Below are 24,585 nucleotides of genomic sequence, written 5' to 3'. Positions count from 1 at the left end.
AAAGGGATTGATGCTCTTGGAGATTATATTGTCTACCATCTTCCTTTTTTATACTTCCTTTCAACACATTGTCTTAAAAATAACGTTGGGGCTTGACTTTATGGCATGGTCTAAAAATTCACATTGTTAGGTGGTGCCTCTATATTAAAGCGATGACATTCCAATATAGTTGGTAGTTGTCACGATTTGGAGGTACGTATGACTTGTATGTGAACAGTAGTATCAACTCAAATGTACGTTTAAGTTAGACACGGAATTTTTATCAAACTTTACGAACAAATTGCGATCTCTAAAATCTAAATGCAAAAAACACATCATATATATATTTTTCCAAAAATCAATGTTGAAATATTATATAAATGGCCAACTAATTAACAACGTGCTTGAGGACCCTAAATACGAACACCAAGATCTGGACCTGAAGCCAATTACACAATCTAGCTAGATACTTCTCGGGACTAAAACTGTTAAGCTTGTAAAAGGGATGGAAAAAGTTTATGCCATATACATAACACAATATATAAAGTAGCTTAAGCCAAGCGGAAGATAGAATAAAAAGAGTATCAAGAAATCCAATCAAAGTTTTTTGTTTTTTTGATCTCGTAATCATCTATATGAAGCTCGCGTGTCTTATTTTCTTGATGATTTTTCTTGGGTAAACAATTTGGTTTGAGAAAGTTGCTTCATTTCTGGTCTTCCATATGATCTCGCACACAGTAAGTGTCATCAGATTGTGTATCTTATGTTTAGGGTTTGGAGTACGTTCCTGGATTGAATATCTCTTTGCTGAAAAGATCTTTGGCTTGGAAAGCCTAAACAAGAGATATCTTGCACCATGAGCTGATGAAGTGCCAGCACCGACTCTATAATATTATTGGGTTAGGCCATTGTTTAAGGCCCCCAAGTGTTAATTTAATTTTGAGTTGTTATATTTTTTTACGCAAGACTTACTTTACTTGGGCATCTTTTTACACAATAAACACCACAAATATGTGTATGTACGTGTGATGGATTTGGATGGACTAAGAAAGAGCTACTCAAGTCTCTAACTGTAGATCAAGATTTCGACTTATGAGGGTCTTTCTTTCGTGGTTCCTCATGTGACCCTTTCCAACTACAAGTTGATTGATACCTTGATGGATTTGTATCGTTTTTTCTAGTCTGTTTCTTAATTACATTAAGTTTTACACTATTATTTGGTGTTGAACTTTAAACTTGTATCCGAAGCCGGAACGAATAATGAAAGTTTTTGCTAGAAATCCTATCGTATCATTTGGATTCTTTTCATTCCCACCATCAAACAAACTAAAAAAGAAGTGTTTGGTACGGATTTCACCAAGTCTGTATCTCTACATCTATATAGTTGTTATATACTCGTATTATCTTCCATGGGATTTAGACATTTAGTACTCTAAAACGCAAAGATTATGCATATTGATAAAATATGTTACCACATAAGCGTCAAGGTTGATGAAGTAGCACAAAACATCAGCAAATTATAGAGGGAAGAAAAGACACCAATATCATCTTGATGAATCAGCTCATCATACGACGCCATTATAGTTGTCTCCCACAACCAAACAACAACAAAATCATTTCTCTCTGCAAATCCAACCAACTTTCCGACGCAATCCACATCCTTAACCATTCCTCCACCAAGCACAAAAAATTACCAATCCTATACGCCATTCTTTTACAAACCTGCACCAACACACATTCCTTCAATCCGGGTCTCCAAATTCACTCCCATGTTGTCAAAACCGGTCTCGAAACAGACCCGTTTGTCTGTAACAGCTTACTCGCATTGTATTTCAAATTATGTCCCAATTTTGTACATACTAAACGTGTTTTTGATGGACTTTATTATAAAGATGTTGTCTCTTGGACTTCAATGATATCGGGTTTTATTCGCGTTGGTAAACCAATGTGTTCGGTTAGTTTGTTTCATCAAATGTTGGGACAAGGTGTTGAACCAAACGGGTTTACTTTGTCTTCTGTTATTAAAGCTTGTGCTGAGATTGGTGATGTTAATCTTGGGAGGGTGTTTCATGGGACTGTTTTTCGACGTGGGTTTGATACGAATAATGTGATTGTTAGCTCCTTGATTGATATGTATGGGAGGAATTATGTTTCATGTGATGCACGTAAACTGTTTGATGAATTGCCTGAACCGGATTCTGTTTGTTGGACTTCTGTTATTTCGGCTTTAACGAGGAATGATTTGTTTGAAGATGCGTTGGGGTTCTTTTTTTGTATGATGAGGAGGTATCGAATGTGTCCAGATGGGTTTACGTTTGGGACGGTTTTGACTGCTTGTGGGAATTTAGGAAGGTTGAAGCAAGGGAAAGAGGTTCATTCTAAGGTTGTTACTTTCGGGATTTGTGATAATGTGGTTGTTGATAGTAGTTTGGTTGATATGTATGGGAAATGTGGTTCGTTGGATGATTCTGGTAAGGTTTTTGATAGGATGGGGAAACGGAATTCTGTGAGTTGGTGTGCGTTGCTAAGCGGGTACTGTCAAAAGGGTGATTTCGATACTGTTGTTGAGCTTTTCAGGAAGATGGATGAGGTTGATCTTTATAGTTTTGGAACCGTGATACGTGCGTGTGCTGGTTTGGCGGCTGTGAGACATGGAAAAGAGGTTCATTGTCAGTATTTAAGGAGACATGGGTGTCGATATGTTATTATAGAATCAGCTTTGGTTGATCTTTATGCCAAATGTGGGTGTATAGATCTTGCTTATAGGCTTTTTGAACGTATGCAGGTTAGAAATTTGATAACTTGGAACTCGATAGTTAGTGGGTTTGCTCAGAATGGGCGAGGTGAAGATGCTATTCGGATGTTCAATGATATGATCAATGAGGGGATAAATCCTGATAGCATTAGTTTCATTGGCGTTCTTTTTGCTTGTAGTCATGCTGGTATGGTAGACAAAGGGCGTGGATATTTCATGTTAATGAACAAGAAGTATGGAATCGAAGCTGGAATTGAGCATTACAGCTGCATGGTGGATCTGTTTGGGCGGAATGGGCAATTAGAAGAAGCTGAACAGTTAATAGAGTCTTCGAGGTTTAAGGATGATAAATCTCTTTGGGCGACACTTCTAGGTGCTTGCAGTACTAGTTCTAATTTCATTGCCGCAGAAAGAGTTGCTAAAAGGATGATGGATTTGGATCCGAATTATCATATGAGTTATGTCCTTTTAGCTAACGTGTATAGAGCTGTTGGACGGTGGAATGAATCAGTTAAGATTATCGGGCTTATGAAGGATAGGGGAGTTCATAAAACACTTGGGAAAAGCTGGATTGACATAGATGAAGTCCAACAAGTATAATTAGTTTAGGACTTAGGGATAGAACTAGACATGTGAGGCTGATATAACTTTTATTGATGCATCCTCCTGTAATTCAAAACACTACACTAGTATGAATTCAGATATAACATTTTTAAGCTAATTATAATTAACTTCTCATTCTTGTCCATGATACAAGACTTGAAAAAAATGTAGATTTAACAAATCTTTGTAAGCCATAGTCATAAAATTTCATATATTTATCTGCAAACAGAAACAAAAATGTTTTCAGCTCATTGGTTTTGTAACAAGATAGAAAACTGTCATGCACAGAGACTTTCTAGCATGTTGTTAAAACGGAGTCAAGTCTGCAACTCATAAGATCTTGTCGGTCATAGTTTTTCCTGTTTCGATAGGAATCAAGAATACAGAGGTATGAGCCTACAGATCGTGTTCAAGTAAGGTCGTAGCATAGTTATGCTTGCTTCTGAAAACCTGCATACCCTTAATATTATCTAAGCAATCAGTATCCATATCCAAAGGCAATGATGTAGAGTAAGGTTATATGCTAGAAATGGGTCATCTTTAAGTTTGCATCAAAATACATATTGGATTCAGTTGAAGTGACAAGCGATAACGTTTGCGTCCTATCATCTAATCAGTTAATATAATATTTTATTAGAATTTAGAACAAATTAAGAGAGTTCAAGCACTTAAGATAGCATTTGACCCATTCAACTCATTTGATACCTATATTTCTTTTCTTCCTATTTACAAGCTTGACCTGATATCAATAGAATACAACACAAATCAACAAATTTCACACAGAAGGGTCAAGATTGTCATCTCTACTAGAAGTATATGATGTATGCAAATTTGACAAGTAAAAATATCAGTATAAGGACAATTCATTTAATCAAGTGATAATATTAGAAATAATCCCAAGTACAGAAGGCAACTTAAACATGTTTCCAAAACTAAATTAGAAAAAAATATACATTGTTTATAACACGTTTCACATTTCTATCATGGGCAATAATACACTATTCGTCTAATTTCCTTCAGATATGCACAACATGTAATATCTAAATAATATCTGAATTTGTGTCTGCCATGGATAAACATACACAGGTTTGGTTCACTAACTAGGATTCTATGTAATACCCAAGCTCATCTAAACAGTTCCTTAAGGTGTAAGCCAATGCGCATGCTATCTGAATCCAAATATAATCCACTTACATGCCTGTGATATTCTACAACATTGTTCATACAAATAAACTGACAGAGGTTTCACCTGCCTCATTTTCAGTCTCAGAATCAGGCAAGGGTTCCGTACCAAAAACCAAGTTCATCTCTTGGTTAACCAGTTCTGCAAGGTCATGCCTGTTCACAGTTTTATAAGCGTCTATTACTGCCTTAAATAAAGACTCATTCGGATCAATATCTTCATATTTTAGCTTGCTGTATACTCGCTTCACGCCTTCCAGCATACCAGCTTTTCCATAACAACCCACCAGATATATATAAGTTACAACATCTGCTTCCAAACCTTCATCTTGCATTCTCATGAATACCTTAAATGCATCATCAATTCTCCCCAGATCCCCAAAAACTTTAATCGCCATGTTATACACTGATAAATCCAAACCTGACTCAAGTTTCATGGAACGTTCAAAATACTCCAAAGCGTATGTATGCAAGCCTAGTACAGAAAACACGGCCGTTACAATTGCTTCCCTGGTGTATGGTTTACCTTCCTGGTAAGCAAACTCAAGCTGTTCTACTCCTTCAGTTGCAATCCCACCTTTTTTCAGCACGGTGAATAATACTTTGAAAGTTCCGTTTGTGGGCACGAGCTTTCGAGTTACTATCATGTCATGCAACAATTCACCACATTTGACTAGCTCGCCACTTGTCGCATAACATGCCATTGCCTTGTTAAAGGAAGAGCAGTCAGTCAGCAAGCCAGAATGTTTCATCTCTTCTGCAACTTCTATTGCTTCATCAAGCATACCCATGTTCTTATAAACATACATCATAGTTGCAAAAGAAACCGCATCTGCTTGATGGCTTTCTTGCAAGTAGTCAAATATCAATTTGGCCTCTGATACCATGCCCATATCTGCATAAAGACTGAGCATGCTATTTGATGCTACAACATCAGGACCCCCTGGTAATTCCTTCATCTTTTTATAGATCATTCTGGCTCCTTCAATTACACCACTTTTACTGTATGCCTTAATAATAGAAGTCAACACTACTTGATTAGCCGGTAATCCAGATTCTTGCATAATCCCAAAATACCGAAGAGCTTCATCAAGTTCACTGCTTTCTGCATATCCATTTATTAAAGAACCAAACACAACCTCATTCGGTTTGACTCCAGACTTCATCATTTCTTTATAAATCTCATCTGCTTCAGAAAGCCTGCGTAAACGAGCATAACTTGCCACAATGCTAGAAAAGGTCAAACACGAGGGTTTAAAACCTGCTTCCCACATTTCACTTAAAAGGTCCCTTGCTTCGTCAACCAAGTCACCCCCAGAAAACATTTGAATCAAAGAGTTGTATGTGCATTCATCTGGCCAAATCCCTTGACTTTTCATGCCTTTGAACAGCATAAAAGCTTTATCATAAAGCTTTGCTATCCCATAAGCTTTGATCATGACATTATACTCCATAATATCCTTCTCTCTTTCACAACTAAACACATACTCAGCTTCAGCCCAAAGTCCCTTCTGAGCATATGCATCAATAACAGCGGCATAAGTTTTTGACGACAATCCACCATTCTTTTGACACTTTTCAAATAGAAGCTTTGCACATTCGGTTAATCCTTTATCTACATACATTTTGACAACCAAGGGAAGGGACTGTTTATTGATACATAAACCAGATTTCTCAATCTCCTTAATCACGGTTTCAACTTCATCAACCATTTTTCTGTCACTCAAAATTTGAAGAACCGCTCTATGAGTAACAGCATCGGGAAAAAGACCCACCTCCCTTATCATCTTATAACACTGAAGAGCTTCATCTATGTTCCCATTATCAGCATATAGAGACAAAAAGATGTTGTAAGTCTTAGTATCTGGAGATATACCCCTTTCTTCCATCTTACTTAATAAAGCCTCTGCCTCTGACAAATTCCCATGACTTCCACAAATAAATATCATCGTGTTAAAAGTAATCGTATCCATAGCAATTCCCGATTTCAGCATTTCAGCAAAAACATCAGCTGCATCTTTCAATCGACCAGCTTTTCCATACAAATCAATCAAAGTGTTGTAAGTAGCTGTCAAGCGAGGCTTTTGAACAGAGTTTTCAGTATCAGGTCGAACCCAACTCTTTGTATGATCTCTCCCACCCGTCCTAAAAAGCTCAGTCAACAAAAACCGTGTCAAACTAATGGGTTCCAAACTTGAACCAGATTCTGAGTCCACCATAGAATCCAAATCCAAATCATCCAACTCAACTTTCCCAACACACCAATCTTTATAAAAACGATCAGCCCTATCATACTCTCCCCCATCTTTCAAAACTCTAACAACTGTATTCATAGTCACTTCATCGGGAAAAATACCCCTAACCTTCATATGCTTAATCCACAAAAGAGCTTCTTTCACAAGACCTGCCTTTCCATACACATCGACAAGCATCCCATACGTATTATTACTCGGAAAAACACCCTTGTTCGCCATATCAATCCAACACCGTCTCAACTCGTCCCATTTTCTAGCACGACCAAGCACACGTAACACCACATTATAATGAATCACATTAGGCACATAATCCGGGTGCGATTTAATCCACTCGAAAACTCCAACAACCTTTTCCCAATTCCTTAATTCTTTCAAAATCACCGTCTGTTCTTTCGGGCTCAACTTTCCGTAATACAAACTTAAAGATTTATCAATATCATCTTCAGAATCCAAAGATTTCAAAATAGAAGGCAATACACCACCATATCTTTTCTTTTTCTTCTTGTTATTATCATAACTATTACTTACACTATATCTAACACTAGTATTAATTCTTGTATGCAATAAAGTATCAATCTTTGAAGGAATTTGAAGCTTAGAGTTAAACCCCAGAAAAACCCTAGTGGGAAATTTATCATAAAAGCCTGGAACAGAAATTAAATTTAAAGTTTGAAGCTTACATGGGGAAAGAAAGGCTTGCTGGCTGTGCATATTTTCACGGCTAACTTCCCTGTAACTGCATATTTGAAGCATTTTTATGGCGGCTTCCTTTTTTCGGCTTTGAAGGCACACACAGAGTTCTTTTATATGAAGCAAGTCTTTGGATTCTACTTTCTACAATTATATATTTTTGTTTCTTTTTTAAAATTAAAATAATAAAAAAGTTAGTTGCGTTAAGGGACTTTTAATTACTGTAATTGTCATTTTGCCCACCAAAGTTTCTTTCTTTATCTTTTGGTTGAAAGTTAGGTGTATTTCAAGGCAATGGTAGAAAGTTTGTAAAAACTAGCATCTACTTGATCAATGCATCATGGTCGAATATTTTGTGGTGGGTAAGCGACGGTGGTGGTCGTGAATCGTATTGTTTCGTTTCCTGACTTGTTTTATTGAAAGAATTGAAATTATTGATTTTTGTTGAATTATATTATTACATGGCTGAAGTTATTACTCGTAATATTTGGATAAAATAAAGTGTTATGATTAAAAGTGTTGAGATCAAATATAAGTGGGTGAGATTAAATATTTTATGGTATCTGAAAAATGAGTGGTTATACATGATTAAGGAATGAATATTGAAAGTTAGACTATTCTTAACCGTTCACCTTATTCACCTACACTTTTTCTGTTACATCAGCATCACCTTCTCACCATCTTCACCATCTATTTTTCTCATTAACCATTCACCTTTAAATTTAATACCCCACAATATATCCAATCAAATCAAAGTAAAACAAATTAACAGGAAAGAGACAAAAATTATGACATAATAAACTATAGGTGAACACTTTTACCTTCTTCACATCACCTACCTATTTCACCTATATCCATTAACAATTCACCTACTTCACCTTTTCATTTCACCTCCCTCCTTCACCTACCCTTAAGAATGGTCTTAGGGCTTAGATGCATCATAAAAAAAGTATATAGATATAAAGAAATGCGAGGAATGAATATTGAAAGTTAGAGCTTAGATGCATCATAAAAAAAGTATATAAATATAAAGAAATATGCGAGGAATGAGAATATGTGACTGTTAGACATTTAAGTTTGGATGTAAAACTCCTCACATCTTGATTTTTTAATCCATAAAAAACATGAGGGCCAATCATCTATATACTATACAACATATATCAAAAAATTAGTACGTGAGAAGTTACACACCTAAACTTAGGTGTCTAACTCCCACATCACTTTTGTCTACATATATACATGTTACTTCTATGTATTATAAAGGTGTTTGGAAAATGAGTCGTTATAAGCTTACTACACTTTAGTAGATAAAAATGTGCTAAAGCACAACTAATGTTAAAATCCAGATTGCAAGAGTTTAAAACCTAAAAAATGACATACAATAAGAGTTCCTTGTGCCTATAGTTGGACCAAATGCCAGAATACCTCTTGAACACAAAATTAAGTAACATCTATTTGAACTCCTGTTAAATGGGGTCTTCAAAGAGTGTTCCCAAACCATTGTCGTTTTTAATTGATCACTTAGGTAGATGTACATCCATGTTATAATGCTGCCATCATAGTTCTCCTCGTAGCGTCACGTTTCATCTCTGCAGCTTTGCCACTACCACGGAAGTACAAGTAAACTTGCTGCAAATTCATAACCATTGAAATCAATCAAAAGAAGGGGAAAATCAGGAAAAGAAGCACGCATTCCTTATTGTGTATTGTCAAACCTGAATGACCCAGACACTAATGGCTGTTTCGACCGCGAAAAGTCCAAATCCAATGAAGTATAAGCCCTGCAAGTGAAATCATCCCTATTTTACCATCGATATATCATAAGACTGAATAATTGTTTACTAGGTTTTCGTCTGGAATCAACTTTAATGCAATGCATACTTTTGAACTATTAAGATGAATTTTAGTACAATTACCCCAAGTGTAGCATTCCAGGTTAGATAATCAATTGCAGGCATAATTCCTCTGTAATATATAAGCCCAAGTTAAACTTCAAGCTTAGAAATTTAGTATTTGATACCATTCTTTTTCAATAATCTTAATCTTATCTTTTGCAAATACAGAAAACTTACGTCAGAGATTTCCCTTCGATGAATATAGGTGGAGCAAGGGTGGCAAAAGTGCAGAAGAGGATGTGACACTACATAAATTGAAAGGGTTCATGCACAAATTAAGCAACAACCATGGTTAAATCAACAAAAACCGAATGTAATCCAAGGAAGAGAGCTTACAATGTACGTCATGAAAAAGAAACTAAACTTTATAGCGCTATCTGTCCTGCAAAAAGAAATTATAGTAACAGAAAGATTAGAAATTGTACTGCTCGAATATGTTTGCAGAACAAGCTCAGAGTTATATATACCTCATGGCTCTATACAAAGGTCGATACCACAAAAGGTATGATCCAGGAACTCCTGTTATGATGTAGATAACAGCAAGTAACCATATTGAGACGCCTGTTTAGATAATAAGTTTAAATACAAAGGATGATACGTTTAATTGTTAACGGGGCAATTGATCTTTTTTTTTTTTTTTTCTCTATATAGGGGTTAGCTTTTCACGATAGAGAAAAGAGTTACGGATGAGAACCAAACCAATAAAGGGGAGCTTGATGACTAGTCTTGCAGCCCTTTATTGTTTTTAACCTTCTTTTCGATGAGTCATCGACAAATATTAGATGAGTCACCAAGGTACCCTTTCGTTGGTTTGGTTTTGATGTATAACTTTTTTCTTGGCAATTTTCCGTCAACTATACTAGTTTTAGACATTAGCCATTACCTTCCCCTTGAAACCAGCCAACCGTCACGACTACAAGATTCCATGAAAGGCACAATATAAGACCTGCAAACAAGATGTTTAAAGTCCAATGTAATGTTTGAAATTGTGATGCAAAACATCGAAAAAGATCAGATTTATATACCTAACCACGACCCAAATGCAACATATTGCATTTTCTGTAGATGGATAGGAATTTCGTTTGCAATGTCATGATGGATTAATGGGTAAAAGGGTGGCCAATTCTTTGGTTCTATAACAATTCCAGCTGCAAAACAGATCATGTTTAGATACTTTATTTTGTGTGGCTAATGGAGTAGGGAAACATAATTTTTTTCCATTGATTAATGCATTACATCGTGCAATTGCCTCTTCTCTTTTCTTTAATTCCTGCACATAAATAGTTTTTGCGTAAAAAACAATATTGTATGATATAGGTAACAAATAAACAAAGTATTACAAAAATTTATCGATGTTATCCAACAAGTTAAAGAAAATGCACCTCTTCTCTCCTTTTAAGTTCAGCCTCTTTAGCTTGGAGCTCTTTTTCCTTGGCTTTTAAATCCTGAATTCATGAAAAGGGAAAAGAAGAACGAGTAAGCATATAACACAATCTAGAAAATAAATCATTTTTAAGCAATCTAGTATATCGGACACTTACCATTGGACTAGTAGTATCAAAAGGCATATTCACGGATGTACCGTGTTCATATTCAACACGTTCATGTGAAAGCGGTGATAGTTTTGAGCTTGCATTATAATTCTGATGCTGATTTCCCTAAATTTTCAGGAATAATTGTACATTAGCACAAAAAGATAGTAAACCGGGTCAAAAGATTCCCAAAAACTCTTAGGTAATTTGGTTACAATTTTCTTATGTATATAATATGCTATAATAACGAAACTCAAAAGAAGCAAATGACATAATAGTTTAAATACAAATGTCAAACAACAATGCTAGCTAATGATAAATGAATTACCGCATTTCTTCCCTCGTCGAAGGGATTAGGATCCTGACCACCACCCATCGGATCAAACCGAACAACGTACGATGTTGCAAAATCTATATATAATTATGTGCAATGCCTTTGAATGCGCAATACTTGAAAAAATTAGTTAGAGAATTGATTGATTATAATTCTAGAATGTCTCTTATTTCGGTTGGAAAATAATTTAGAGGAAAGAAAAAAGAAAGGTTTTCGCGGGGGAAAAAACTTTAAAAAGCTTTAATCGTATGGTTAGTACGATACTTGCCTATTTTGGTAAGTGGTCTTCTGAGAAAATTGACACCAAGTATTGGACCGTATGATACTAGATTCATCGAAAACTCTTACTTGACTATCGGGCTTGTCTTGGTCCATATATTCCGCTTTAAATTTCTGCCTTCTCGTAATGCTAGTTGTTAAAATTGTATGAGCTAATTAGCATATGGGCTCTTTTAGTGAAAAGTTGCAAGAATCCCCTGTTTTCATTTATGCACAAATTAATTGGAATACAAGGTAGTTAAAAACTTCAAGAAAAAAAATAGCGAAAATTAAATTTTAAAGGCTCATGTAAGAAAAAAAAATGATTAAAAATCTAATCGTAATGATATATCTTAAAAGAATATGAAAGATCCATATCAAAATTAAATGTGTGTTTTTTTAGTTAGTATCGATTCAGACGTGTTGGAGACAGTTTTAACCAGCAAATTATTGGACCTCCAATCTCCTCCTTATGGAAAATACATTGAAATGATAAACCCAAGACTCGAACCCGAGACCTTGGAAAAACCTCACCTCCAGGGTTCACATAGTTGATTTAGAAGATACATCTGGTCAACCCATCTAAGTGGAGTTGATTATCAAAATTAAATGTAATATTAAGAAAAGAGAATATGTGTAATATAATGTAAGGTTAACTGAATAAATAACAGATCTAACCATCTCGATTGCACGAAACCATGATGATCCGAAGGCCATGATATTCAAGAATATATAGGTTGCAATGACAATAATGACCCCATCATTCCTTAAATTGTTGGCCGTTCATTTTGATCCTTCTATAAATAAATTCACCATAGTTTAATGAAAGAATATACGTCCATAGCAAATTAAACGAAAATTTTACTACTTTGTTTAGTACTGGTTTGATTAAAATTTTTGACGGTACATACTACTCGTAGATTATTGCGTACATTGACTGCGACTTAGATTAAAATATGCAATAACTAGCCATATCAAATTAAATCTAGAATATATAAGATAATATAAAGCAAGACTACCTTTGGCTAGATTAATAATGACATTTCAAGAAAGATGCCAATTGGTCGCTAACTCGCTATCAATCTAATTTCTTGCATGTTTTTCATTCGTGAAATGCTATAGGCCTATAGTTATTTCTTACAATTTAATTCTAACATAAACAATAATGGCTCAATGGGAAGTTGCCTAATATTTTATAATTTTTTAATTAACGTACCTGGGTATCTGACTCGTTTTGCAAGCCAAACAAAATAAGGTTGACCATGGGTCACACTGGTCAGCCTCCATGGCTACAACAGGTATATTTTGTTTACTCATGACACCCATATGTCATGCTTTGCCTAAATCATGTTATATTTGAAGGCTTCCGAGTGTTTTATGTTTTATATATATAGAGGTTTAACTTGAAGATTGTTATGAGGTTCATAAGAAGCTGTTGGTCTAAATAAAAAGACATCACTAATTGTCATAACTTAAATAAGTTTGTTAATACTTGAGATGCATGTTCCTGCCAACATACACGATTATGTCTCTTTAACCGTAGATTTGGGTGTTTGCTGTTGCGTTTTCAAAATAGATTTTGCGTTTTCAAACTGCATTTTAAAAAACATGTGTGTAAATGCTTCTTTAAAATTGCGTTTTCATAGTAAATAAACATTTTTTTTTATCCCAAACACTTTTTTAGAGTATTTATGTTTCATAAATGTAATAATCAAATAATTGCTTCAAAACTTAATCCAGAAATGCTTGGTCAACTTTGTAAAGCCAGCAACTTTTTGATGAAGAATCATCATGAAAGCCAAGGCCTATGCAACATTAACTTTCCTCTTCAAACAAAGCTTTTTGGATTGATTTCTCTTTTAATTCAATACGAGACATCTATGGTTTGTACTATCCTCTTGCCTTTTTTTCGTTGCAATTTACAAGTGTTGCAATCTATGGTGACACGTACGGTTCCATAAACATCCCCATAATTAATGCGTTATGGTCTCTTTTAATTGCGAACCCTTTCTGATGGGATATATATCACAGGAGCCATTGTCCCTTTCCATCTATAATCATCGTTCTAATTTGGTCTTAAACTAATAGTATGTTGTGGAGGGAAATAGTCCACGTTGAGCCCTACCACATTTTTCCTTATCTTTTTTCTTTTTTTTTTTGTGTGTGCCTAAATTTAGAATACAAACAAGTTAGTCAGACCATATTGATTTGCATACGTTGATAAGACAGCATTACCTGGCAAATCCCGCATGTTTTTTCATTAGATTATATAAAAGTGACAATATTAATAATTGAGATTTGAATGAAATAGTCTAAAATTAGTACATTTCATGATTAAAATGTCTTAAAAGCTGCTGTTAACTACTCCTGAATAAAATAGTATATAGGTACCGAGCGTGTCGTCGTTATATATTTACTTTGCGAAATTGAAATTACTCAAATACAGTATATTTTATTGCATGTGAAGTATCATGGTACGTGTTCCTAGCTAGCTAATTATAAAATTTAGTTTAGTACAACGTGATGATATAACTTTGCAAATCAGTATCACTTATATATGAACACGACAACACAAGTTCAAACACTAGGGTACTTCATCAATTATTTTCCAATGGGATATTGGTAGCCCCTTTATTTTAACATTAGGCCGGGTACTTCATCAATTAGTGGTAAAACCGGAATTTAAAATAACATGTAACACAAAAAAAATCTACACGAGTGTAAACTAACGATAAAAACTATATTGTTACGAATTTTAGCATTTACAGTTTTTTTAGTTTTGTAAGCAGTTTTTAATAAAAATTTTAGCATTTTGGTACGTTGTTTCCAATTCATTTGTTGCACATGTACGTCTTTATTAGTTTTATTGTTAGGAAAGTCTTTTAAAAGTTTAGGGTTGACCGGTATTTTATATTACTTTGACCCGTAACAACAATTAAAAATACATCATTTTTCAAAAATAATTACACTACATGTGTACATTGATTTAGCAGACCTTTAGTCTGAGCTACCCTATTTGTAGTGTGGTTCCGTTGATGCAAACCAGGTTCGAGTTTTACTTTTTATATTTGTAAAGGTGGATCATTGACCGGGTGGGGGTTTGGAAATCCTGGAATACCCATGGATTCCTCTAGTTAACAGGAGTATGATAGTTGATAGCTTGTTATTCTAAAAAACACAATTTAACTCAATTTTAGTTCTAATTAATTAAGCAGCACTCATAATTATGATAGTTGAATTACACTTAAATTGCATATCACTTTGGAGTATGTATAATATACTAATAACCTTCATGTGACCTATCACTAATTAATGATAAGCAGTACTACGAAGCCTCTTGACGGTACAGAGATTTAAGATCCTTAATAAAACTTGATTAGTGGTGCACCTTGGAGTCTTGAACTGGCTCATCGTTGCACCGTTGCCAATAAAATATTCCATGATCTTCTTGAAGGTGCCTCGTTCCACAACACAAAGTTCCAGGGGCCCAATTGAGTTAGTTTTCCTGGCGACAACATAACCATGATCCACAAATGCTGCATCCATTTCCTTGCAACATTGACCCAATATGTGCTCGCTAACCTCACCCTTGATTTCCCAATACACCACATAGTGACCCGGCTGGTTTACAATGTTGGCATGGCTTGTGAAATCAACTAGCTCCGCTCCGGAATTGATAAGTGGTTGGGAACCCTTTTGGACCGCCAATTGAAGGTCGTTTTCTGTGTTTTTGTCAATGTTTACCGTTAGGATTAGCTTTCTCCGCCATAGAAAGTTGAGTTTAGGGGTTCCTTTGAAAAAACCGGCAACTTCTACAACATCTCCTAATCTATATCTGTAAAGACCTGAAAATATAATAATTGAATTTTAATTACTCGTATTTATCTGTAATAATTAAACTCTAGGGTTAGCATTAATCTAAAATATTACTAACATTTTACATTTCATCTTGTCTCTTAATTGTGTGACAGCTTATGTTTGTCATATGCCGTACGTAGTATTTAATTATCATACTTTAATTTTAAAACCGGTACTTTTGAAATTAAACGCACTACCAAAAAAAAAGTATTTTTTACTCATACTTAATTAAAATATGTAAATATATTTTAATGTAAACGTAAGACTTAATTAATAATAGTAATAAATGTTATTAATGTTTTAAAAGTTAGAGTTAACGATAATAAATGTTATTATTATTATATACTAAAAATGTTTCATATATATATAGGGTAAAACTTTGGTGAGAACACTTTTAAAAGAAGAACGGTGATAACACTTAAAAACATCATTTTGATGCATTAAAAGTCTATAAAACTAACATAGTGCATAACTAATTATCATTATTTAAGTGTTTAACAACATATTGATCTTTCAAAATCGAAAAATCACGTTTTTGGTTTTGTGCATCTATCTTGGATGCATATTATCAAAATAATGCATCCGACAAAAAATGTGATTTTTTCGATTTTGACAGATCCATGTGTTATTAAATACTTAAATAATGATAATTAGTTATGCAATATGTCAATTTTATGGACTTTTAATGTATCAAAATGTAGTTTTTAAGTGTTCTCATTTGATTGACACCCTATATATATATATATATATATATATATATATATATATATATATATATATATATATATATATTCAGACGGATGAAAATAATCAATACCAAATGTTTAAAAGTAAAACCAAATTAACTGTGTGAAGGTTGTTTGACGAAAACATGGGAACCCAAAGATAAGTGTCAAGTAAAATGAAAATGAAAACTTTGATGTGTGATAAAAGTTAAAAGATATAAACTTTAAGGGGTTAAAACAAAAATTAATTAATAAAAATTATCGTGTGCGCTATCAGGACTTGGACATTCATATAGGTTTTTAGTGTATATATATAAAATATAAGGGTAATATAATTTTAATCATAATATATCAATCTTTGAATCTTCTAATAAAAAAATAAAACATTTTATGCCATAAGTAGCGACCTGACCAACTTATAATTATGAAATGATAGTTGGCCAACTGTAGAGGTGTAAACGAGCCGAGTTGAGCTCCAATACTGTCAAGCTCGAGCTCAAATTCATTTTAGAAGCTCGGGCTCGAGTTCGAGCTCGATCGAACCTTATTGTTTATGCTTGAGCTCGGCTCATAATGTTTTAAAAAAGCTCGAGCCCGACTCGTTTGTCAAAAAAACTCTACAAGTTCGAGCTCGGTAAGTTAACTAAGCTCGATTATCAAAAGTTTGTGAAAAAAGCTCGTTAGTCTAATATGCATATGTATTATTATATTATATATGAAAGCTCGTTTAGGCTCGCGAACTTATTCGAGTTATGTATTCGAAGCTCGGGCTTGTTTAGGCTCGGCTCGAACAAGCTTTTTTCGAATCGAATTCAAATAATTCACGAGCAGGATTGACTCATTTACACCCTAGCCAAGTGCATATGTACGACGTATGTATAGTGCATATGTACGACGTATGTATATTGATGATTGAAATTGAAACCTCCAGAAAAGGGACCATTGACTCGTTCATTTTTGACAAGCGTCTTAAAAACAATGGATATTCATATTATGTCCCTAGATATCTGGGATGTCCTCCACCGTCAAATACGTTCGACTATAATAAGAATAGTTAAAATATCCTCTCATTTATAAAACCTTATATATATACATATGATTTATTTGCGTAGTCTTAAAATTTCAATTTATCATTTTTAATTGATCATTTTAATGTATAGATTATCTATACATTAAAATACTAGATGAGTATAAAGTGGTGGTTGATAGTTGGTAATGGTGGCGGCGGCAATTGATGTTGGTGGTAACGGTGAATAGTATGGGTTATTGATGTAAAATGTCAATATAGTTATTTTAAGCTTTAAGGTGAGATTTTGTAAATTAATTTCGTTAAGGGTAATGTAGATATTTCAAGTGTGTGTGTGTGTATATATATATATAGGTATTTAAAATGTAGATATTTAAAATACTCGTAGTGACTAAGGTATTTTGAGGTTATCAACTACTTATTTGAAAAACGGTAAAAACTTTATAATATAGTATAGATATAGATATAGGGATTAAGACACCGGAGTTTAACAAACTATGACCAATTTGTTAAGTTATGTAATGATCTACACGGGCGTTCAATGAATATAAGAATCTATGTATTTTGTTCAAATAATGTAAATTATGTATAAACTTTACAATTTTTGAACAAAATAAACACATAGTTTCTTGTATTGATTGACCTAAATAAAAATGTCATTACATTGATAAAACAAGATACATATATTTTTACATTGATTAAACGTTCGAGTAAGTCATTACACAACATAACTATATTTGTTACACTCCGATATCATAATCCCTTTATGATTATTCTAATAATAACCAATGGAGTTTGTGGCTTATTCGTAAAGTTTTTGATTTGGAGTTTCCATTAATGTTTGAGTCTACCTCCTATGTGTTGAATTAAAAAAGGAGTATTTATATAAGTCTTGAATTTCATTTTTTAAAATTCATGCATGTAGTCAGTGTTGTGAACCTCGGCTGATACACTCCGATATAGCCGAGTCAGATCGTGTATCGGTCAAATGACGATACGAGTTTGTTATACTCGGTCTGAAAATCGTCAGGGTTCCAGACTCGGGTCAACTTGGTCAAGACTCGGCTGTATCGGTCAAGAATCGACTGTATCGGTCAAGACTCGGCTGTATCAGATCGGGTCAACCAAAGTCAAACTTTTTTTCTTTTTCTTTTTTTTTAAAGCTTTTATTAATTATCTTATTATTTCTAGACAATTATGTTTAAGATGAAAAATCATGTTATGTTTAAGTTAGAAGTTTTATACTCATATATATTTTTAATTTTTTTCTTGCATATAATTTCAAAAACTATTATTTATACATAAAAAAAACTCACTATTTACCGATTCAGTTTTTAAAAAAATCATATTTTCCCCTTGTCAATCTGCTCCCGATTCCCGAGTTTCACAACCTTGCATGTAGATTAAGAATAAGATTAAAATATTACATAAAATCTCTAAGGTTCATAGATATCTATCTAAAATTTTGAAATATATATGTATTAATAATTTAACATGAAATGATACAGATCTAAATATATTTTATAAGATATATTATGAATTTAGGATTTCGTAATGTAATGAAGTGAATATTTATCTTGCGTAATGAATTACGTGAACATTCATTATATATAATTAATTTTCAGATACTGGTTATTGGATGTACCCGAGTATATATATAAATTATCTAAGCTGTCCAATATTACGTTGTCAGTTTACGAGTATATAGTTAGTCAGGTACATCCAATAATCGGGATTTAAAAGTTCTAAAAATAAACCCTGAGTAGTTCATTATGTAAATATTGATGTATAGTTTAGTAGACCCCAAACCTAACTATTATTGTGGATGTCGATAATCAGTCGTGGTGTTTGCTGTGATTTTGACGGCTTTGTGGAAATGGTGACCCATGACTTGAGAACCAGGCATATATAGAGAGATGAAATAGACAAATGTGTTGAAGAATATGATTAATGTTTTTACCTGTGAAGGTGGTAAGGACAATCTCGTATTGTTGGCCGATTTTAACTTGGGATAAAGGCACGGGATCATCTTCTAAATAGTTGTCGCCAGTACCACCAGCAACCGCAACCGTATGATCACAAGCTTTAGGAGGTTGATGGTTTGGGCGGTACAATGGAATGAACTCGAAGAAAGCAAACGATGGAACCAGGGTGAAAGTCACTTTCTCCGGGGCAGAACAAGGGTCCATGTTCACCCCTATCCAACTTTCAGTGGACCCGTAGTCCGCACAAACCAATGGCAAATGGTCCCCTGCATAATGTCTCAGTTTCTCCAAGTAGGGCTGCATCGAACCCGTCATTATGGAACACACATATTTTGCATTTGGCCACAGCTTTGGAATCAAACCGTGCCAACCCGACCCCTCCAACTCCTCACATTTGGACGTGATCCACGCTGCCAAACTCTCGTTGGGTTCGATTAGATCAAGAACCGACTTCCTGATACTAGGGATAGTGATGATCCTTTGACTTAAAGTGCCATTTGAAAGATCACTGCATAGGTCTCTCCAATAATCTTCAAATAAGGTAAGTGCTTGGACGACCCCAAAGGCGAAGGTGGAGGTGATGAATTCGACTTGTGGAGAGTAAAAGAGTCCCAGAAGGAAGTGACAATAAGTGGATTGCTTGTAGTCGCCACTAAAAATGACTTCTTGAGGGCTACAAGTGAATGATTTTGTTTCTTCTTGCCTAATTCTAAACTCTCGGCTTGCAAAGTAATGTGTGGTTGCTGTTCCTGCTGATAAGCCACCTTTTGTTTTGAATTGTTTGCTCCCATATATAAATTCAAGAATTCTTCCTCCTTCTCTTGTGGGATAAACTCTTCAAATAAATTCACATTGTTTTTTTAGAGAATGATTATATATAGATACAAAAATGAAAACTGATAGAATTAAAGTTCCAAACTGATAGAAGTAAATCACATGTGTCTTGTGATAAATCGATCAAGCGCATATGTTTGGAAATGGGTCGGGTTCGGGGCAGATACCATGCATGAAGCCCGAACGGGTTCACATCTGGTATATATCTTATTGGCTGGGAACCCATCATATCGCCGATAAAATATTGGCTAAAACCGATTAAAAAAACCCATTAAAAAAACCGATTAAAAAAACCCATTAACTGCCCCAAAACCCTACCCAATAAGCTCGCCTTGACCCAACCCGAATTATTTTGATTTCGGGTTTTCCCATTTTTTTGCAATCTCCCTAGCTAGTTTTTAGGTCCTTATATATTACGAGTACTACTCAAAATTAAATAGATGGAGAGAGGAGTGAGACCTTGATCTATAAGCTGCAGCCAGCTTGAAGATTTGGAGAGTGGTGGTAGAGCTATGGGTTGTGAAGGGTACATACTTTTGTCTTCCCTCGGTAGTTCCAGAGCTAAGCAACCCAAAACAACACTCTTTATGTCAACATTATTGAGTATTATATACTACTCGTATGATTATGATGATAACGATAATAATCTCTCACAATATTCATTTTAGTACCATTAATTAAAAGGGGTTCAAGCCATACAAACGTACTTTTAGTACTTATTTGTTGCAGTATAATGTAGTCAACATATTTCAAGAATTACCGATATATGCAGCGTACGACCTTCGACATTTTGTTTCCAAATGCATGCAATAATTAATACTCCAAAGTTTTACCAATATATTCAACGTAATTTTCAAATAATTTTGATATACTCCATATTAGAAGGAGAATTGAAGTTTGAAAGTATGTTAAATTAATGTTTTTTTTTTTTTTTTTCTCTTTTCAAAATACGTTGCATAAGATCAGTATATATAGTACGAGTATATAGGTACCTTAAGGATAGAGTGGTGATGGGTTGTTTAGTGAGTAAAGGAGAAGTATCGCCGTCAGCAATCCTTTGAATATAAGGCTCTAAATCTACATGGGAAGCCAATGGCACCATTGATACATACAGTGACTGCAATACGTGTGCATCCATGTTTTCAACATCTATATCTCCGAGCCATTTCTTCAAGTACTCCGCCCCATGATTCATTTCAAGTATCCTCTTCAATATCTCCATTTGAACTTTCTCAGCATTGGTTGCCACTTCTTCAAACCAACCTGTTATATCATCGCTTGATGAACTTCTTTCCATTGTTGCTAGCTTAATTAATTAAACACCCGGCCTATTTATTTTAATTTCTTTCTACAAATTAAGAAAAAGAATGAATGAGAGAAACAATGATTAATTATATTGTTGCAATTGGTACGTATCACATTAATGAATGAATTGGAAGAGATCGATCGAATTGAAGCACTATATGAATACTAGTGATATATACATGAGCTAGCCTAGCAAGAATTCATAAGATTAAACTCAACTATATATCGATACATACATGAATTCCCACCTTTTAACTATCACCATCTTCACTTTCAATTTTGTCATATTCCTAGACATTTTTAAAGCTTATGAATTTGAGCCATATATATATATATATATATATATATATATATATATATATATAGGGCCTACCTTACAACTATACAATAAGTCATTATGTTTTCCAGCCACTCCCTAGAGCTGCATTGAGACAGTGATGCCTGTACAAAAAATGAATGCTGGACAATATTGTTGCCATTTTTATTCACATATATAAATCGGAAGGGTGAATAGTGACAAGCAGATTATTTAAGTCATGTATATATAGTAAATCAGTACATGATTGTAAACGCAAGTATTGATCCTTTTGTTGGAGTTAAAAAGGTAAGTAGTCTATAACCATATATGGGAGAGGTTGAAAATGTAGATAGTTTTTTTTTTTTAATTTAAAATAAAGAGATTGTTTTCAGGTTTTACTTAATATATAAAAGTAAGTTATCAATCTTTAGTCTCTCAAAATTGTCATGGAAGATGGAACAAAATTGTCATGGAAGATGGAACGTGGCATGAATTGAACCACCTTACAGATTTAATTTTGTCCCTTACTAGCTAGCTAGCCTCGCGCATATCATCGGGTACATAGCGCATTAATGTAAGTTTGCTAGAATAGGGTAAATATATATGTTCCAATACGTACAACCTCACCTAGTAATTGTCTGACAAATTAATGTCATTTTGATAGTTCATTTTCATCCATAGAATGTAGCAATGGATTTTGTATGGATCTTCGGATATAAAAATCAAATATAAAAGTTTTTCTAAAAGTAAAAGATTATAACCCGTATATATAAAGAGATTCAACTTTAATTATCTACAATCAAAGTTTGATTTCTGTTTCAAATAATTTTTATGTTTGATTTCGAAGTCATGCAAAATTGGCTACTACATATATTCTTACAGATAAGCTAGCCTATTTAGTTGATACTTGTGGTTGTAGAGTATACAGAAGCTGGATTTTGCATTTAGATCGTCTGAACAAGGTAGCAATGAATTGCATCTATCAATTGAGGAATGGGACCAATAGCAGTTGGCAAAAGATATATTCCCAACTCATTGAGTTTTAAAACTCATACCTACTTCCCTTCACGTTCACATTAGGCAAACAATTACCAGTAATATTCGGTTACCCGGCCATTATTTCAATCAATATCTAATTAACCAATATATTTTTATTTATTTTTTTGGACATTAATTATTTATATTTATATTATTAATATACTTTGGCTAGACGCTAGGCAATTAAGGTTATAATTACTAAAGAAAATGACTCATTGCCCATAATGGCCATGAGACACAAGATTTCTTATCACCGTTAGATATCCAACATACGGTAACACATAGAGACAATAAACTTGAGCGCTTATGTACTCGTCGCATCGTTAGTCATGTAAACAACTTGATTTTTGTGTTTCTAACATGACCACCAAGACACGAAACAAGTCACCTTAAGTATTATTTTAAATCTAGAAACAAATTGAGAATCTTCAATGTATTGGGAATGTCTAGGTGAACGAGTTGTCAAACATGTGTGCAAGCTGGTTATATAACGTACAATGTGAGAAAAGATGTTAAACAGATTGAACATAATGATGACATAACAGGCAAGAAATATCAGCAACGTCCAAATCTTTGCTGCTGTGATGGAAGTCGATCACGCAAAAGACGACATATGAAAATGTTGAATTTCTTAGGCAACAACAAATTTCACCTAGTCTTAATCGACATGCATGATAAAAGAGCACGTTCAAGACATAAGCGGAATTGACGAACAGAGAAATAAGTTTGACCAGGTACATTCCAAACCCAATGAATCTTTTCAATAAACGATGCTAACCTATTGAAGTAGCATGTTTAATTCATCCAGTTGGGATGTTTCAACCCCTCCCCGTATATGTCTTCGCCATGACCAAACCCAAACACTATTCATCCACCTGTTGTTAACCAAAACTAGCTTGTCTGACTCCAACGCATTGAGTCAAGGGAACCTATTAGCGAGAGATTCATTATTCCCTACTCAGGTGTCTTTTCAAAAAACAGTAACGCCACCATTAACTAATGCGCTTAGTAATAGGGTGTTCAAGGACCGAACAGAGAACAAATCACTCCCTATTTATGTCATAACTCATAATTAAAAATAAAATTTATGGACCCATACAAAATTTATTATATATATATATATATATGTTGAGTAACACTCCGGTGAGAACAGTCTTAAAATAAGAACGGTGAGAACACTTAAAAAACATCATTTTGATGCATTAAAAATCCATAAAACTAACATAGTGCAAAACTAATTATCATCATTTAAGTGTTTAACAACACATTGATCCGTCAAAATCGAAAAAATTACGTTTTTTGGTGGATGCATCATTTTGAAGAATATGCATCCAAGATGGATGCACAAAACAAAAAACATGATTTTCTTGATTTTGACAGGCCAATGTGTTGCTATACACTTAAATAATGATAATTAGTTATGCACTATGTTAGTTTTATGGACTTTTAATGCATCAAAATGATATTTTTTAAGTGTTCTCACCGTTCTTATTTTAAGATTGTTCTTATTTGATTGTCCCCCTATATATGTTAATATAAAAATTCTCACTAATTTACATTTTTTTTTCATTATTAATTTACACTTTAGATATAATTATTACGCTTAACTTGCAAAAAATATTACTCAGTAAATTTTTTCACCATTTAGTTAGTTAAACATTTTCCAACGTATTTTAATAACCCAATTTTTCTTTCATGAATTATTAAAACTATATGTTATCTTCAAAGGAATTATATTCATCACGTACGTGTTGATATTTGTACGTGGAAGCCAAAAAATGAGAAGATTTTTTAACAAATTGAAATTAGCATCGATAGTGTTTCTCGAGGCCAAATCAATAGGTTTGTTATGGTATAATGTAGTAAACAAGGTAATGTTAATTGGGAGGAGTAAAATAGCTTCAATGTAACTTGAACTCTTCTAAATTTTGACGCTATTCCATAATTGCGGAAGGCAGAAATACGTGTGAATGACATATGTTTTTCAAAAAAATTCTTACACTTTCAATGAATGTTTATATATATATATATA

The 24,585-nt window shown here is 33.9% G+C and overlaps 4 protein-coding genes across 6 annotated transcripts; 1 reads left to right on the top strand and 3 right to left on the bottom strand.

Annotated features, from left to right (window-relative positions):
• The first annotated feature begins 1,342 nt into the window (after nucleotides 1–1,342).
• LOC122580091 (pentatricopeptide repeat-containing protein At1g03540) lies at nucleotides 1,343–3,474 on the top strand. Its single transcript, XM_043752362.1, has one exon. It carries the CDS (start codon nucleotides 1,532–1,534, stop codon nucleotides 3,332–3,334), a length of 1,803 nt encoding a protein of 600 aa, XP_043608297.1. The 5' UTR covers nucleotides 1,343–1,531; the 3' UTR covers nucleotides 3,335–3,474.
• A 708-nt stretch (nucleotides 3,475–4,182) lies between these two features.
• On the bottom strand, nucleotides 4,183–7,592 carry LOC122580654 (pentatricopeptide repeat-containing protein At1g73710). Its single transcript, XM_043752920.1, has one exon. It carries the CDS (start codon nucleotides 7,525–7,527, stop codon nucleotides 4,558–4,560), a length of 2,970 nt encoding a protein of 989 aa, XP_043608855.1. The 5' UTR covers nucleotides 7,528–7,592; the 3' UTR covers nucleotides 4,183–4,557.
• A 1,176-nt stretch (nucleotides 7,593–8,768) lies between these two features.
• Nucleotides 8,769–11,267, bottom strand: LOC122610891 (secretory carrier-associated membrane protein 1-like). The gene is made up of 12 exons (XM_043783847.1): nucleotides 11,220–11,267; nucleotides 10,901–11,017; nucleotides 10,742–10,804; nucleotides 10,596–10,629; nucleotides 10,385–10,507; nucleotides 10,243–10,305; nucleotides 9,827–9,920; nucleotides 9,696–9,741; nucleotides 9,537–9,604; nucleotides 9,381–9,429; nucleotides 9,180–9,245; nucleotides 8,769–9,093 (listed from the first exon to the last, which is right to left on the bottom strand). The coding sequence occupies exons 1-12, from the start codon at nucleotides 11,265–11,267 to the stop codon at nucleotides 9,007–9,009; spliced, it is 858 nt and encodes a 285-aa protein (XP_043639782.1). The 3' UTR covers nucleotides 8,769–9,006.
• A 3,397-nt stretch (nucleotides 11,268–14,664) lies between these two features.
• On the bottom strand, nucleotides 14,665–21,605 carry LOC122579933 (indole-3-acetic acid-amido synthetase GH3.10). Of its 3 annotated transcripts, none has more exons than XM_043752200.1 (5): nucleotides 21,591–21,605; nucleotides 20,905–21,260; nucleotides 20,372–20,473; nucleotides 19,054–19,913; nucleotides 14,665–15,328 (listed from the first exon to the last, which is right to left on the bottom strand). In XM_043752200.1, the coding sequence occupies exons 2-5, from the start codon at nucleotides 21,207–21,209 to the stop codon at nucleotides 14,793–14,795; spliced, it is 1,803 nt and encodes a 600-aa protein (XP_043608135.1). In that variant the 5' UTR covers nucleotides 21,210–21,260; nucleotides 21,591–21,605; the 3' UTR covers nucleotides 14,665–14,792. The 3 variants fall into 3 exon arrangements, with proteins under 3 accessions (XP_043608135.1, XP_043608133.1, XP_043608134.1); XM_043752198.1 differs by lacking the exon at nucleotides 21,591–21,605 and adding an exon at nucleotides 21,466–21,513; XM_043752199.1 differs by lacking the exon at nucleotides 21,591–21,605 and adding an exon at nucleotides 21,454–21,468.
• Nucleotides 21,606–24,585: the final 2,980 nt, after the last annotated feature.

This window comes from Erigeron canadensis, chromosome 8 (assembly GCF_010389155.1).
Source record: "Erigeron canadensis isolate Cc75 chromosome 8, C_canadensis_v1, whole genome shotgun sequence".
NCBI lineage: Eukaryota > Viridiplantae > Streptophyta > Magnoliopsida > Asterales > Asteraceae > Erigeron > Erigeron canadensis.
Note: the sequence above shows the minus strand (reverse complement) of the source record. Positions and strands in the feature narration are given on the sequence as shown.

Coding starts and splice junctions, on each gene's coding strand:
- LOC122580091 (XM_043752362.1), top strand. CDS start 1,532: ATGAATCAGCTCATCATACGACGCCATTATAGTTGTCTCCCACAACCA.
- LOC122580654 (XM_043752920.1), bottom strand. CDS start 7,527: ATGCTTCAAATATGCAGTTACAGGGAAGTTAGCCGTGAAAATATGCAC.
- LOC122610891 (XM_043783847.1), bottom strand. CDS start 11,267: ATGGGTGGTGGTCAGGATCCTAATCCCTTCGACGAGGGAAGAAATGCG. Junction 11,018..11,219: donor TCGACGAGGGAAGAAATGCG/GTAATTCATTTA, acceptor CTGAAAATTTAG/GGAAATCAGCATCAGAATTA. Junction 9,921..10,242: donor TGGCTGGTTTCAAGGGGAAG/GTAATGGCTAAT, acceptor TTATCTAAACAG/GCGTCTCAATATGGTTACTT.
- LOC122579933 (XM_043752200.1), bottom strand. CDS start 21,209: ATGGAAAGAAGTTCATCAAGCGATGATATAACAGGTTGGTTTGAAGAA. Junction 20,474..20,904: donor ATCACCACTCTATCCTTAAG/GTACCTATATAC, acceptor TGGGTTGCTTAG/CTCTGGAACTACCGAGGGAA. Junction 15,329..19,053: donor TGTCCTTACCACCTTCACAG/GTAAAAACATTA, acceptor TTATATTTTCAG/GTCTTTACAGATATAGATTA.